This window comes from Lampetra planeri, chromosome 11 (assembly GCF_965212315.1).
Source record: "Lampetra planeri chromosome 11, kcLamPlan1.2.h2, whole genome shotgun sequence".
Taxonomy (NCBI): Eukaryota; Metazoa; Chordata; class Hyperoartia; order Petromyzontiformes; family Petromyzontidae; genus Lampetra; species Lampetra planeri.
Window position 1 is genome coordinate 14,052,009 of NC_136117.1, and position 16,553 is coordinate 14,068,561.

At 47.1% G+C, this 16,553-nt stretch overlaps 1 protein-coding gene and 1 long non-coding RNA gene across 3 annotated transcripts in view; both read right to left on the bottom strand.

Moving 5' to 3' along the window:
- Positions 1-14,717, bottom strand: part of LOC144721361 (uncharacterized) — a 35,054-nt gene extending 20,337 nt beyond the window's left edge. The window contains exon 1 of the long non-coding RNA XR_013585888.1: positions 14,501-14,717. This is a non-coding gene — a long non-coding RNA (uncharacterized LOC144721361). The remainder of the gene's footprint in view (positions 1-14,500) is intronic.
- POC1A (POC1 centriolar protein A) lies at positions 660-13,600 on the bottom strand. 2 transcript variants are annotated; one of them, XM_078598924.1, is made up of 13 exons: positions 12,908-13,600; positions 11,932-12,016; positions 10,963-11,134; positions 10,537-10,716; positions 9,905-10,012; positions 8,820-8,935; positions 7,869-8,002; positions 7,068-7,136; positions 5,469-5,621; positions 4,978-5,064; positions 4,507-4,650; positions 3,378-3,530; positions 660-2,195 (listed from the first exon to the last, which is right to left on the bottom strand). In XM_078598924.1, the coding sequence occupies exons 1-13, from the start codon at positions 12,920-12,922 to the stop codon at positions 2,103-2,105; spliced, it is 1,509 nt and encodes a 502-aa protein (XP_078455050.1). In that variant the 5' UTR covers positions 12,923-13,600; the 3' UTR covers positions 660-2,102. The 2 variants fall into 2 exon arrangements, with proteins under 2 accessions (XP_078455050.1, XP_078455051.1); XM_078598925.1 differs by lacking the exon at positions 4,978-5,064.
- Positions 14,718-16,553: the final 1,836 nt, after the last annotated feature.

Below are 16,553 nucleotides of genomic sequence, written 5' to 3' on the forward strand. Positions count from 1 at the left end.
ACAAAAAACAACAGATGGTAATGGCAGGGTGTTGCTTCCGACGGTTGAGTCACTGGCACGTATGCAGTTGTTTTGTTCCATACTCCTTCGCCTTCATGCTGATCGAGGCAATCGAGAATTGCACGAGATTTGACTTTTTTTAAAACAAATATTCAAAATTTGACCTTTTAATTCAAAATGTGTTATACTACTATACTGACCACGTTTTTGAATTAGCCAAAATGTTCAATTATCGTTGTGATATAAACTACATAGATGCGTTTTGTCAGCATTAAATGAATTTTCAATTAAGGTTTCTTCCGTAATTTTTCTGTTGCAATTTCTTTTCATAATTTGCATACTTTTTTTTTGCAAAAGCTATCAAAACATGTGGTCCTAATTCCAACAAACTAAGTTCAAGTTGCATTGTATTATAAAAATGTACACATTTTGTCACTTATATTATCACCCAAAATGTAACTGGCTAACCTCTGCAACTTTTGTATAAACACAAGACCCAAATTATTCTTAGTCGAATGTTTGAATTCACACTTGACATACGCAATTTATATGCGATAGGAAACTACTTATTGAATAAATTGTAAATCTATTCACGTTATGAAACTCAGTCGCAAACCTGAAAACCATAAATCCAAACAAAAGCATCGCAAATTGACAGGTTAAAGTTACGACAAATATTTTATTTATCAAAGATACTTTAGACAAATCTTCTAAATGCCACGAGGTGAAACGCATTAGCACAGCAAAATAAGAAAATCTTTACAAAAGACAAGGGTAAAACACGTTTTTTAAAAAGAAGTAACTCCCCAAAGATTATTGTAAAATGTACACAGCACAAATATCATCTGTGCACACAAACCATTACGTTGCAAATATTTTGACAAATATATACAACCGATCATTGGTGAGCTTGGAGTTGTCCTTTGGGAAACAGTTCTGTGTGCTCAAAGATTTATTGGCCACTAATCTATGCAAACAGTCGAAGTACAGTTCAGCTTATAGGAGTGGACGGGCCCTAACTTGTGAAATCATGAGTTTGAATCCCAGCTGGGATCAACCCATCAAGTCTCTGAAATGGTCACCAGAACAAGCTATGCATCACTTGGTGGGAAGCGATGGAGATGAAAACCACCGATCGCTCATATGAGCACAGGTACCCTGAACATGTTGAACCAGGAGCTTCAAGACGAATATCAAGCACTTATTCTTGAAAGGCCTAGTACGGCATAGGTGGTTGGTGAATGCACAAACACAACGTGGACAACAATGTAATCTAAAACATAACTCAAGCCTTGTCACCGACCTCCTTGCTGCACAGCGGACCTTGGCTATGTTGCTTTTTTGCCCGGGTGCAATGAAGAGCACAAAGCCATTTCAAACAATTTGTGTTCTTTGCTCCGTACAAGTGGACAGTCAAACCCAGAAGCATCCACTACAATTTCCCAATAAGAGTCCACATTGTGACGTAGGCCAGGAAATTGTGCACGAGTGCCTCATCACTGTATCCAGTGCCAATTTAAGTAATAACCTAAAAAAATGCTTACTGGAAACATTTACTTAAAAATTACCCCCCCCCCACCTTTTATGCGTAAGCCTCGCTGCTCGAAGTCATATCTGTATGGAGCTGGCGTTTTAAAGAAGATGTTACCGCCACAAATGATTGTCGGAAACAATTTCACACCACTGGCATGACGGTGCACCAGCAAACTTGGGGCTGCACTAGCCCAGCAACCTCACTCTCTCCATGTGCAGGACACATGGCACCATATGGTTGCTCATCATTCTGAGTGGTCGTATTAAAGGCCATTAAAAGTGCGTACGCATACCGCAAACCACAAAACTTTAAAACCATCGCAAGGAAACGTTACCACTGCTTAGGTGAATTTCCAGTGGTGTCCTTTTTGATTTAATAACAAAGAAAACATTAAAATGGAACACGACGCTTACCCCCCCTTTGTTGCTATCTAATTTTTAAAAGTTGACAATTTGACGAATAAAACAAAACGAAAACTTCCTGACGTTTTCACAACCTGAAGGCGGACAACGCGACGCACGCCGCAAGAGAGACGGGGGGGGGGGCGAGCGTGGGGACGCAGAGAGCTTCACTCGCGAGCGTGGTTGTGCTGCTGGGCCTCCAGACACTCCCTGAGCTTGTCTTCCGTCATCGTCAGCCTTTGCTCCAGGATGGACACCGTCTGCAAGTTGAGCGACACACGTTAAGTCTACGGGCCGGAATATAAATTGGCACCGCATAAGGTAGCAAGACTCTGGTGGTATCATTATATTTATGGGGCTATTACTGGTGTATGATTTGATAACCCAGTCACACTCATTTTAATTGGTCATCACATCAAGGCATTGTACCACGAATGTGATGCCACCTCAGGTGGTACCGACAAGTGGATTAACTGGTCTGGGCTCATCGTCTAAAGTGGTGATATTGTTCGGTTAAAGAGCATTGCATTATTGCTCACACAATGAGTTCAGGTATATTTTGTACGTAATGTTTTTTGTATTATTATTTGGGTATGGCTCATTCCAAGGTTATGAAGTCAGGCTATAACACAATAAAATACTCTTGTTACCAATGTCAGAGCGCACTTGTTCTATGGCAGACATTGCACGACGATAATTGTCAGCAGAAATATATGGGCGGTGACAAGAAGCTAATCGCTGGTCACTGTATGATGTTGTTCAACCGCAAAATCACACCTTGTTTTTTTAGGTTGCCAAGAGCAATATCGTGACTCAACCATTCGCCCGAGTGCGCAGCATGAGTTGCTCACTCGGGCGAATTTCAAGCTGTCACCTTTCGCAGGCCTGTTTGAATCAAAAGGCAAGTGCTCTAAAAGGTGGGGGGGGCGTTCAACAGCTCCCGATTGTTACTCCCACCCACTCTTGGATTCAAGGCCGGGTCTCATGAGGCCAAGGCCGAGGCTGGAAGCCACAAGGCCGAGGTTGAGGCCAGGAGTCACAAGGCCAAGCTGAGGCTAAGTTTGGAGAGCCTTGTAGGTTGAGGCCAGTGTCAAGGCCAGTCAAGGCCGGATCCTCTAGGCTGGCTGATGAGCTACAAAGAGCAAAGTTCGTGCTGCAGTACGGGAACTGCCAAACACTTTGAAAAAAAATTATCGATACATCTTAATTTACCTCCACACAATATAATCATTATTTTGCTACGTTTTCTTAATTAAAACTAGCAGTCACCACTTAAGACATTTAACGAACATCATCATTATAAGAATTCCACGTGACCCGTTTGCGAACTGAGGCCAGGGCCGAAGGATCGAGACTTCGAGTCCTCGGACCGGCCTGGAGGACGGGAGGACCCGCTTCCACTTCGCGCTGGGATCGAACCCCAGCTGGGGTACCGTCCTCACCTGCGTGAGGATGTCGAGCTGCGTGACGATGTGCTCGAACGTGTTGACGAGCGCCGCGGGGATCCCCGCTCTGTCCTCGAGCGGCCGACTCACGGAGCCGCTGCCGCTCCCCTCCGCGTGGAAGCCGTTGGTCCCGGCGGCACCAGCGCCATGCTGCCACCCGCAGAGAACGCACATCGCTCGCTGTTGTATGTATTATGTTTGTACGCTGAATTTCTTTCCCACCGTACGTAGCCAACCATGCTAATCAGAGGTGTGGGGAAGGACAAACTAAAACACAAAAAGCAGTTCTAAAGAGATGAGTTTACAATCCAGAATTAAAAGTGCATAGCTCCAGTGCCTTCCTAATATCGGAAGGAAGAGCGTTCTAGACGGCCGCAGAAGCGCATCTGAAAGCGCGCGAAGAGGTGACCGTCTTTGTTCGATGGCTCGCCAAAAGCCGCTGCGGGGATGACCGGAGTTCGCGTGTGGTGTTGTCGATTCCGGTAACACAAATAAGTTGAGGCAAGTATAATTGATGGATGTGTTCATGCATTTAGATTGTCTCTCAAATATACGCACTATTTAGGGGCGCAACAGTGATACAGAGGTTACTACACTGCAGTATGGAACTGGTGACCTGAGTTTGATTTTCTGCCCATGGCCAACATCAGTGGCAAGTGACATATGAACTGATCCTGGGCATTCACCAACCCACACAGACCAGTGTAGTGAATTATGGTCAAACAACACCTATGACCAAGGTGCATAAGAAGCCTTCATCAAACAAGGACTTACAAAGGATTATATGTTGTAGATAATGGGTTGAAACTAACCGAATCGAAACTACAAGGTTGTCAAAGGCTCCACCGACACGTACCTCTATGAAAATCAGCTGCGTAACGCTTCATAAGGGATGTGCACATTACCCAAAGGACTTGCCATTTTCTAAATTAATATCCAACGTACCGATTTAACACGCAGTCATCTGTGTAATAATAACAATCAGCGACAAAGCGCACGGGGCTACCGCAGTTCTGGGGGGTGGTGGGGGAGAGTCACAACTCTCGCTTTCAACTCTCCACCTCCTCCCGACCGCGGATAGTCTGGGTTGCGACAGCCCCTGTCCACCACCGCTCGTGCTGCGTACATGCTGGTGCTGGCTGCTAGCGCCCGAGCCCGGCTGCTGACGCGCGCCGCCTGCCGTCACGGGCCGGCGAGGCTGCTGCCCGCGGGGTCGGCCCGACGGCTCCGAGACCTCGGCTGCCGCGCCAGCGTACCCGGACTTGTTGCCCTAGAAGCAAATCAGAACCGTCAGCGCTCCTCACCGCTTAGGTCTGTGTCGCAGTCTCGTGGGATGAGCGATGCAAGTTCAAATGACTGAACAGTTTCCGACTTTTCAATTCTGGAGAAAACAGCAATGTATTGGGCGGGCCTAGTCAGATTTTGTTTATTGTTTGTTGCTGTTTGCACTCATTGTATTCCCTCTCCTACTACTACTCCAGCTGTCTTTATATTTTTTGTTCAAGGTATGTAAGAATGGGCTCTTGAAGGGGTTAATTGATCAATTGATATATAAATCACATGCAATGGTGTTTAAGTTTGTTTCTATGAATCATACCTTACAAAGAGAAAACACGGAGGGGCCCAGCTCAACTACTTCTGGATTCCCAGACACAGTGTCCACTGGCTCTAAGCTGGAATGGATCTAGAGTGATCCAAGGCAGAAACGAAAACTATATCAGCGGACGGGAACACAATCCTCTAAAGACAAAAGCATTTTGGATGCTTTTTTTGCACAGGTGGACATACAGGCAAGTCGACGCTTCCGTGTGTGCACAGGTGTGAGGATGAGTTGACATGTGAGTGGGTGAATTGGCATGCGAGTAGGTGAGTTGGCAGGCGAGTGGGTGAGTTGGCAGGTAAGAGGATGATCATATGAGTGGTTGAATTGGCAGGTGAGTGAGCAAACTAGTATGTAAGTGGGTGAATTGGTATGTGGGTGACTGAGTTGGCAGATGAGTGAGCAAATTGGCAAATGAATAGGCATGGTTGGCATACGAGTGGCGAAGTTGGCAGGCGAGTAGGTGAGTGAGTGAGTGAGCAACGTGCCTGAATGCTGTTGGCGCTTTGGCTGTGGGGACGTGGGGAGCGAGGTGGGATGTCGTGGACATAGGGTGGTGGGTCAGGGTTTGCCCTCTGCTTGTGGCTCCTCAGAACCTCTGAGTAATCCACGGAGTCAAAGTTTGTCTTCCACACCATCACCTAGAGCCAGAGAGCATTTGAAGACTCAAGGAAACCGAAGGCAGAGACGGATGCTTTCCTTGCACTCATTAAGAGCTCAGCAGCAAAAGGCATTTCCAGAGAGAAAAAAATCAATGCAGTCACAATCACAGTATTGTAAAGATTCAGTCCTGCAATTGCCTGCTCATACAACTGTTGGCAGAAAAAAAACTCCATGGGAAGGAGATTTAGAGAGCTAAACATCACACTACGGCTTTCAATGCAATACCTTCAAGAATGTTTTTTTTATAGTTTTCATGCATAACTATACACCATTTCATCAAGTACATTGGACTTGACATGATAACCAAGACGGACACGTGTGCATGCACAGCCCTTTGGTTTAATCAATGGCTGAGGGCCTTCCAAGCACCATGCGGGTTGAGGAGGTTTTCACCATACTTCCCCACTCTGGTCACGGCAGGTTGGTGAAGGGGGCAACATACAAGTGGCAGCAGCGAAGAAAATAGATTCGTACAATAACAGACTTTGCTACACTGCCCTCTGCTGCCCACAATGCAGCACTGCAGGATCCTTCAGCATCGTGTATGGATTGGGTTAGATCGCGTTAATATATAAATGTGTCGTTAAACCCGCCACATCTCTGGCTGTCGCCTGATGAAGCTCTTTGTAATTACTTGCAAAACGTCGTACTCAGATTGTAAATGTCGTGGCTTGGCTCTCCAACACACCGGTGTGCTGTACTAGTAACGAATTGGCCACGTTCTGTTTACGTGACAAACCTTTCTAATTGGCTGTGTCGAGTGGTGGCGGGTTTATGGATATTGGTTGCGAAAGCCTAAGTGTTAAACTGATCCTGTATGGATGTCTGTTGAACTTCTTTCGTACCGTACGTAGCCGACCGTGCTAATCGGAGGTGCGGGGGAAAAGACAACAAACTAAACACAAAAAGCAATTGTTTATTCGTGGTAGTCGTTGATCATAGGAGTTACACAGTCTCAAGCCTCCTGAGCTTCCCAGATCTGATGAGACTGGGTGGATTCCAGGAGATTTGGCTGCAGGTGAAACAGGATAACGTGTTCTATTCTATCCTTGGCGTATGGCGATACGCTCAGGAGCTAAACGCCAATGTCGAGCTCTGCTTGCCACGAGAGCGCTTCAGCAGAGAGTTTGTGTAGTTTCTCCATTCCTCCATTGAAGGAGCGCAGACCACTGGTTTACTACATGGTCCATAGTTTGTGTTAGCATGGCAAGTCGCACTGTGCTTTGTCTTTAATTCTCAATTCATGAAGGAGATGCGCGCAGCAGCCTGTTGAAGTTCCGATGCGGTTGATTGTTTCGTCAATTTCGCCTCGATGCCGGTATTAGTGGAGTGGTGCTTAAGGTAAAACAGAAACACGTCACAGGTGGGTCAGCAAAAGGCTTCCGTCTCCACGCCGAGGATAATAAATGCCGACGCAGACCCACCTGCTCGTCGGAGCCTCCCGATGCAAAGAAATCCCCAGCACGGGAGAAAGCCACTGCTGTGGCTGGGCCCTGAAGAGAAAAACAACGCCGAGATTGCATTTCAAATGTTTTACATTCAAAACTAAACACTTTCATGAACGCATCTTAGCAAGCGACGAGCAAACTCATGAGATTCGAGCGGACAGACAATAACGATCAATGTGGGCATGTGCCAGAACAAGAAAAATTGTAACCAACTTGCTTGCTTTTTCATAACTCATCATCATCATTAGCCATGATCAATCCGTTGCAGGGTAAAGGGCTCGCCGAGCAATCGCTGTCCCTCAGTCCCGTGTTGTATGTATGCATGTTAAATTATTTGCACCGCGCATAGCTAAACGTGCTAATTGGAGGTGTGGGGGAAGCACTGCAAACTATGCAACCATCCACCCAGCACTCGCACACAAGCCAATCTCATGGCTCCATCTCCACGGTGGACATCCTCGTGGGGATGTTCCCACCCCCGGTTGTCACTCAACCACTAATCTCGTCCACAGGCCACTATCCCCCTTCCTAGCTACGCGTCTCACCCCATGCCACTTACCCTTTGTAAAGTTTTGAATTCCCATTAACCTGTGTAAGTTCACCAATCAACGTGCTCCTCTGTCTGTCTCTGAGTGTATTACAAAAAGCACGTATCTTTCTTTTTCCCATTTGTATCTCTGTATAAATGTGTTGGAACACCACCATCGAGTGTCAGCCTTGGCTACAATGAAACCGATTCCACCGTAGTAGACGACCTGGGTTTCGAGAGCAGCCCACCTGGTGGCCGTGCAGGGTGTAGAAGAGGCGCCCCTCCACCAGGTCCAACACCTTGAGGGTTGAGTCATTGGAGGCGGTGATGAGGTAGTTGCCGGTCGGGTGGAACGAGAGTGAATTCACCGCCGCACCGTGGACTGCAAATAAAAATTAACCCGAAGGAGAAGAAAAAAACATGTGATAGGCATTAAACCTCCTTTGCCAGTAGCAAAATATAATAGGGTTTTTCCCCTTTTTTCTGGCAACAAAACTGAAACCTTTTTACAAGGATTCATATCTGCATTAACCACAATACTTGCAGGAAAAATGCAAACAAAAAACACACTGATAATATATGCATTGTCCTTGAAACTGATCGGTCCACACCAGAAACAGCTTTATTGTGGTTAATGCAGACATGAATCCTTGTAAAAAGGTTTCAATTTTGTTACCAGAAAAAAGAGGAAAACCCCTATTATTATGTCATGGCATTTAAACTAAAATTGATCTGATGTAAGGATTCTGACGATTATTAATAATTGCCAGAAAGTGCCTGTTTTATACACCCCTTTTGTTTTGGAGTCCAGCGATTGATTCTACATGTCTCCATTTTACAACACGGTACAGACGTACTTCATCTGAACCGTGTTGTGGCAAAGGGCGTATGTGTATGCGCAATGTCGATACACAGGTGCTTTTGTTTCACAACATTAATGGGTAACACCTCATCAATGTGTCTTTTATTTCACTGTGTAACAATTTATCACCGACGTGACTTTTCTTTGACGACAGAAACTTCCTATTACAATACCCTCAATATTTACTATACACAGCTCAGCTATAGTCCATGGTGGAGGTATGTAACATTACACACACGTGTACAATATCGGAGCTGTATGCAGTAGAGAGTGTGATGTGTAATGTTATGAACAACGTCATCCCTTGGGTCCGGGTAATGCAGGTGAGAGCTCTCACCCTGGTAGTGCTGCAGCAGCTTGTTCATCCGGATGTCCCACACCTTCACCGTGTTGTCCGTGCCCGCAGCAGCGATGCACGTCCCGCTCGGGTGAAAGTCCACCTGGTTCACAAAGCTGAGCACGGCAGGAAGGGTGGACGTTGCCACTCGGAAGGCAAGACCCTTGGCTTTGGTAACAACGGTTAAAGTTGCTCACGGAAGGCAGATTACATAGAGGAAGATTAAACTAAAAACAAAAATAGTTGATTATCGTGTAGATTTGGCCTACTCAACGTGAGTATGAAGCTTCGTTCATGAGAAAACACTGTAACGTTACTTTCCAGCATTATATCGCAGAATGTCACCCCACTAATTTGTAATAAAATGTAAAGCAGTGATGGCAGTTATATCACTACAATGCAGTAATGGCTTGCCTGCTAGAACTTCAAGTCTCTCTTTTTCAATAAACTTACTTTTGAACTCAAGCCCGACAACCCGTGATTACACAGCCTAATCACTACATTTTTTGTGAGTTCAGTGGCGCATAAGCACAGTGTTACATACTATGAAGGTCTATGCAAGAAGGTGCCTATCAAAATTTTTCTTTTCCTTTTAGCGCAAGGCTATTGATGAATGTGGTTGAATCATAAGAGAACATTAATTTGCAGTTGCATTGTACTTTATTCATAGACCCATAAGGTAAGTGGTTAACCCACGCCACTCTACAAATCCAACGTCGCGAGTTTGACTCCCGGCCACGGCTAACATCAGTGGCGTGTGACATCTCAACTTGTCCGCGGCTCCCTTGTGAGGTGTGCGAGACGTGAGGAGCTGTGTGTGTGTGGGCAGCAGCAGCTGTGTGTGTGTGGGCAGCAGGAGCTGTGTGTGTGGGCAGCAGCAGCTGTGTGTGTGTGTGGGCAGCATCAGCTGTGTGTGTGGACAACAGGAGCTGTGTGTTTTGGCAGCAGGAGCTGTGTGTGTGTGTGGGCAGCAGCAGCTGTGTGTGGGAGCAGGAGCTGTGTGTGTGGGCAGCAGCAGCTGTGTGTGTGTGTGTGTGGGCAGCAGCAGCTGTGTGTGTGTGGGCAGCAGGGTGACAGTGACGAACCCTCCGTGCTCGTAGAAGGTGTGCACGCACTCCCGGCTATTCGAGTCCCACACGCGCACCGTGCGGTCGTCGCTTCCCGACACGATGAGCCGCCCGTCGGGCGAGAATCTGCATCACCGAGGAGGTGGGACGACACGCGGAGATCGCGACAGTGCCACCCGCCCGATATCTATAGCACCAATGATATTGACCAATTTGTAGTTGTACTAGCATTCACAGAGGACCTGCTATCAGTGATGATGTAAATAAAAAAGTATTGATCCAGAGTTGACTCAGCACTTAATTTCTCTTTGGTTGATAGAGTACCACTTTGTTGTCCTACGGAAAAACCTGACCCACCATAGGAATGTGGAGTTTATACAAATGGCTCAGGGCTGTAATGAGGTGACGGCCACCCCATGGTCTTTGAGTAGAACATTACATTTGTGTTGTGTACAAATTGTGCATACAATAAAATTAAATCGAATCAATCTCAGTGACTTGAATGGATAAACTGCAATAAATTATATTCTATAACAACAAATGATTATATTTCAAGGTAACCTGTGCTCAGCATGGCTTACAATAGATTAAACATTTTTTACAAATTGGTTACCGGTAAAACGCATTCAAACCTCAGCATGAGAACTTACTTAGCACTTCGGACCCAGTTGGAGTGCTGGTTGAGGGAGTAGAGGAATTTCTGGCGGTGGACTGTCCACACTTTGATGGACTTGTCGTCCGAGGCGGTGACCAGAGACTGCCCGTCAGCCGAGAAGCTCACGCTGCGCACGGTGGCCGTGTGTGCCTTGAACACCGTCGACTCTCCTTTCCTGTCGCACGTGTGGCACGTGCACACGTCGTTACGCGCGACGTCATTGTTACCGCCAATTAAATACTGCCGAGGACGAACGCACACCGCAAAGCGTTACGGAATCCACGCGCGTGGTGCACGAATTGTTTTTTTGCTGTGCCAGACAGCCCGTTATGCGCATGGTCTCGCGTTTGTGTTTTTTGTCGTTGCGCCCTTCCTCGAAGGCCGATGAAGAGGGGGGCCCCCATGCGCGAGCGACACTCACACGCTGGGCACCCACAGTCGGACCGTCTTGTCGCGTGAGGCCGACACGACGAGGTGGCCAGACGGGGAGAACTGCACGCTCATCACGGCGTCCTTGTGGCCCACAAAGCGGTATGCGCGCGTCTGCGGCTTGAAGTTCCACACCATGAGACAGGCGTCCATGGAACCGCTCGCTGCAACGCACGCACGCATGCACACAAGCACGCTTAACAAAACAGAGAGGAAGGTGGCCAAATGTCTCTGAAGTCAGCGCCGCAAGCGGCTGTGTTTCATCCGGGGGGTAGCCACCCGTTATTAAACCGGGTTCTCAAGAATTGGGTCAATGGTCTCAGGCTGGTCACCTTTGATTGCACACAAATCATTAAGTAAAAATTGCTTTTGTGCTTAAGTTGGCAGCTTTGATAATTAGTGTAACTGACATTTAACAATCTCATCAACCCCTACTGTCTAAAGGATAGAAAAGCTACTTGAAGGATTTTTCATCCTGTGAAAAATCTCAACCACAGCCATTTCTCAGACAATTGCGGTGCACTGCTTGAACAGCATTCCGAATGGATTCTTAAAAAAAAATCACCGGCAGATCAGGACACACCGCCAGAAGGGTTAACGCCCGATGGTCGCGGCTAACAACAAATTGACAGACAGAGAATGGACATGTCCGAGAGGAGGTCTACCAGGGAGACGGAGTGGTGAAATCTATTTGTATTCACGCTAAAGATGGATTAGTCGGTTTAATACGCAGGCTTTCGCGACCAATCTTATCCATAACAGAAGTTTTCGCGTGGTGGCGGGTTTAATAACACATTTATATTCAGGCAATCTAACCCAAAAAATCTCTTATGGAAAGATCGATTGTCGCATCGCAAGACCGTGAGCGACAGTAACAGTTTTGGAAGGCCTGCATCCAGCAGTGGATAGATCCTGTTCGAAAGATTATCGATTAGGATTGGACACTGGGCACAACACTTGCCCAGTTGCTTCATGTTGGGGTTGAAGTCCACGCTGGTAATCGTGTCTCGGTGGCCCTTGAAGTGCCTCTCCAGGCTTGGGTCCTCCTGCCATGGCGACACGTGGAGGCATTTTAAAAGGCCAATTGTCTTGGCACAAGGCAGCATTTGTAAACGTCACAATGTCATCATGCAAACACTGCACTCGCATTAAAACACTACTACCATCTAGCAAGCCTACGGCACTGTAAATAAAGTACAACAATTATAATTACACGCACTCGAAAATCTAGTGCAATATATGCACACGCAAGAACATCTATGCACAACGTGAATAGGGAGTATCATTCTTTCATAACAGTAAAATGATACAAAATATATTCGGTGCAACTGCGTGTTGTTGGAAGAATATCTTCATAAGATAGTGGTATATAGAATTGAAAAAACGAGTATATATTCTCGTACCAGTTACATAGGTTGTCGTCTTAGCATCCAGTCATTATTAATGGGGGGGCTTTCAATTAATCAAAGAACCGCAAATCCATGTTGGGGTTAAGTACAAATTAAAGATTTAGGAACGATATTAAAATGCATTTGATTGAGCGAAGCTGTGTGTCAACATGTGGTTCTCATCTAAATAGTTTCTTATACGTAAGGCTGTATACAAAAACACTGCATGGACCCTGAATCCGGTGGACAGTTGCATAAAAACTACCAAGTAAATGCACCGTCAACCTTCGTTAAACAAGTGACATTTATAACCAATCAATAGCCAATTAGAACAATAAATATTGTTTTAAAATGGATTCCATAATTAAACTGCACAGCCAGCAAGCAGATTTCAATGTGTGATTTATTTTAATTTATACCTACGCGACTTTACCGAAAGAACCAGAGTATAAAACACTGCCACGAAAGCTTCAAATCTAGACTGGCCACGTAACTTTCATCGGGCCCCAAATGACCCCAAGCTCTGGCTCCTACAGGTAGACATCTCACCAGTACAGAAGTCATCCTCGTGTGTGAACTTGGCCCTTGGTCAACGAAGTCGCCAGGATCCTGCCCCAGTCGTCTTCACTTTCAGCGCCTCGAGGTCACGTTCGGGTCACGTTCGGGTCACGTTCGGGTCACGTTCGGGTCACGTTCGGGTCACGTTCGGGTCACGTTCGGGTCACATTCGGGTCACGTTCGGGTCACGTTCGGTATCGGGCTCTGCCGCCCTTTACCTCCTTACCTGTGCGTCTACCTGTGAGGATGTTTGTTCTTGTGACTCTGTGTGCATTTGTCTATGTGCGTCTGTGCGTATTTGTCTATGTCTATCTCTGTCTCTGTGTCTCTCTCTGTGTCTGTCTCTCTCTGTGTCTGTCTATCTTTGTGTCTGTGTCTCTCTGTGTCTCTGTGTATCTCTCTGTGTCTCTCTGTGTGGCTGTGTCTCTCTCTGTCTGTGCGTGTCTCTGTATCTGTGTCTCTTTGTGTCTCTCTGACTATCTCTGTCTCTGTGTCTCTCTATCTCTGTGTCTCTGTATCTGTGCGTGTCTCTCTGTGTCTCTGTGTCTATCTCTGTGTATCTCTGTGTCTGTGCCTCTGTCTGTGTCTTTGTCGCCGTCTCCGTCTCCGCGTTCGCGTTTTGCCGCCGTAAGCGCGCGCCTCACCTCTGATTGGACAACGCTGCACGAGGTCGGAGGTCGCGGCAACGGCCACGGGAAGCGATTACAGCCGAAACGCGATTTTAAAATCAATACAAACAAGAACTAACCAAAATAAACTTTGCATTTGTGTTTATGTTGATAACGATCTAGCGTTACGTCTCAAATACACCAGTCAGATCATTTGCTTCCTAAATGATCCAGTATAGCACTGAAAATGTACTTCAGTTCTGGCACATAGCAGTCTATAGGTAAGAAACTATGTGCGAGGCTTCCAGAGACAGGGGCGGGGCTACTCGAGCAGTGGGCGGTGCTAGCAGGTGAGTGGGCGGGGCTTGTGAGAAGTGGGCGGCGCTAGCAGGTGAGTGGGCGGGGCTTGTGAGAAGCGGGCGGTGCTAGCATGTGAGTGGGCGGGGCTTGTGAGAAGTGGGCGGCGCTAGCAGGTGAGTGGGCGGGGTTTGTGAGAAGTGGGCGGTGCTAGCAGGTGAGTGGGCGGGGCTTGTGAGAAGTGGGCGGTGCTAGCAGGTGCGTGGGCGGGGCTTGTGAGAAGTGGGCGGTGCCAGCACGCGCCACCTTTATCGGTTGAGCCAGAAATGTGGTAGTTTTACTGGTAGGAATCTCCTGGTTACACCAGCCCACAGGGGATTATTGTGTCCGTCCGTCGTGCAGAGAGGGGCTGGTTGGGGAGGGGAGGGTGGGGAGGGGAGGGTGGAGAGGGGCTGGGTGGGGAGGGTGGGGCTGGGTAGGGAGGGGCTGGGTGGGGAGGGTGGGGCTGGGTGGGGGGGTGGGAGGGGTGGGGCTGGGTGGGAAGGGGCTGGTCACCCCGTGGTGCCCTTATACAACTCAACGTTTAACCTACTCACGCCGGCTTGTGCCCGCCCTCACAGTCGGGCATATTTGCGGAATACACCACGCCGCCGTTGACCCTGGCCATTGACCGAGCAACCAGAGGTGTGGACTCGAGTCATGTGACTTGGACTCGAGTCAGACTCGAGTCATGAATTTGATGACTTGCGACTCGACTTGGACTTGCATAACAATGACTTTGTCCCACCTATGAGATGTGGACTCGAGTCATGTGACTTGGACTCGAGTCAGACTCGAGTCATGAATTTGATGACTTGCGACTCGACTTGGACTTGCATAACAATGACTTTGTCCCACCTCTGCGAGCAACCCAACGTTCCTACCAGCTCCCTGCGCAGGAATGTGTTAACTGTTCATCATACAGGTTGTTTGGGTTAGATCGCGTAAATATTTAGATGTGTCGTTAAACCCGTCACCACCCGACACAGCCAATTAGTAAGGTTTGTCAACATTGAAAGTGTTGTGGCTTAGCTCTCCAACACATCATCGGTGTGCTGTACTCGTAACGAATTGGCACGTGCTGTTTACGTCACAAACCTTACTGATTGGCTGTGTCGGGTGGTGGCGGGTTTAACGACACGTTTATATATTTAAGCGATACAACCCAAAAAAACTGTATAATGCATATTGGTCGCGAAAGCCTACGTGTTAAACAGTTGTAACTATTGTCTGGGGAGAATGGGCTCACACTTAGCCGTGTGAATGAAACCCTATAGAAAACGGCATGGAATAGATACATCTATCCCTCCGTCGGCGGTCGATAAATTAGTGGTACAGAAAATAGAAAGTCAACATTTGTGGTCGTGTGGGAGTAACTGAACCACAGCCATGGGTATGTGGCATTTATACAGCTTGGCTGCCAAGAGGCGTGTGAGCCATGCCACTGCCTCTGAGCAAAGAGGAACGCGATGTTAGGGGCCGTCCATAAATGACGTCACGCACTTAGGGGGGGGTCAGACATTTGTGACGATTTGTGACGAAGGGGGGGGGGGGGTTGAGAAATGTGACGGCACATCAAAATGCGCAACTTTAAATAAATATAGACAACACGTTCTACTTAATTAAATAGACTTTTAATACATGTTTTCTCCTACAACATCAGAGTGCAGCGGCACATTAAATACGTATTACAATGACAATAGTTTAAAGCGATTTGAATCATGTTTTATTTTTTTGTTGGGGGGGGGGGGGGGCAGAGCTTTCTGACGTCATATTTGAGGGGGGGTCTGACTTTTTGTGACGCCGTGTGACGATGGGGGGGGTCAAAAATCGTCTAAAATCGCGTGACGTCATTTATGGACGGCCCCTTAGACTGCACGCTGGTGTCGCCCAAAAACACACTGTGGAAGCGATAGCATCCCAACTTGTCTTTCGGTATCCATGACTCAAGAGGCCCAGTCACAGGCTCCGCGGCTGAAATACAACCCATCAGGCCGTGTGGCTGGTGTGTAAGAAATACTATTACTTTTTAATGTACAGAGACGCATATGTGAAGGAGATGTATTGTCTGCTAATTTATGCTTAAACTCCCTCGCCTGGTATACAGCAGGTCGTGGGTTCGACCCCAACCCTGACGCCTGCTGCTGTATATTTGGAGTTTGCGTGTTCTCCCCGTGGTCACGTGGGTTTTGCTCCGGGCACCTCCGGTCTTTCCCTCCGCGTTTTGAATCACGCGTTTAGAGTATTTGGGCTGCTATATATAGCCACGCGATAAGCCACTTTGTTGAGCTATCATTTGTGGCCAGGTCACTTCTGAGAAAGAGTTACATAGCTTAGTGGGCCTTACCTTGGGGGGGGGATAATATACTTTAGTTTTAGAATATTCTCCACAATACCTGATAATTTCCAGAACAGAGTGGTGATGCACGGTTAAACAGGGGCATCAGGAAAACCTTGGATGCAGAGAGTTTGACTCATGCACCTGCTGTTTGGCAAGATAACTTAAAGGGATTACTAACCACACTCACAAGTCTCGAAACTGGGATAGAACAAAACGATTTGGAAACTCACACGTTCGTGATCATTAGGGCATTTATTTATTTAGTTTATTGGTAATCACAAAATAATGCATGCGATGTTCAAAAGTTGGTTGAAAAAAATAATTTAAAAAAGGCACTATGAGCTCAATTTTA

Bases quoted from the DNA above. Each gene is read 5' to 3' on its own strand.
- POC1A (XM_078598924.1), bottom strand. The intron at 8,003-8,819 runs GTGAGAGCTCTC...TTTTATTTGCAG, and splicing joins GCTGCTGCAGCACTACCAGG to TCCACGGTGCGGCGGTGAAT. The intron at 4,651-4,977 runs GTATGATTCATA...ATTTGCTTCTAG, and splicing joins CCGTGTTTTCTCTTTGTAAG to GGCAACAAGTCCGGGTACGC.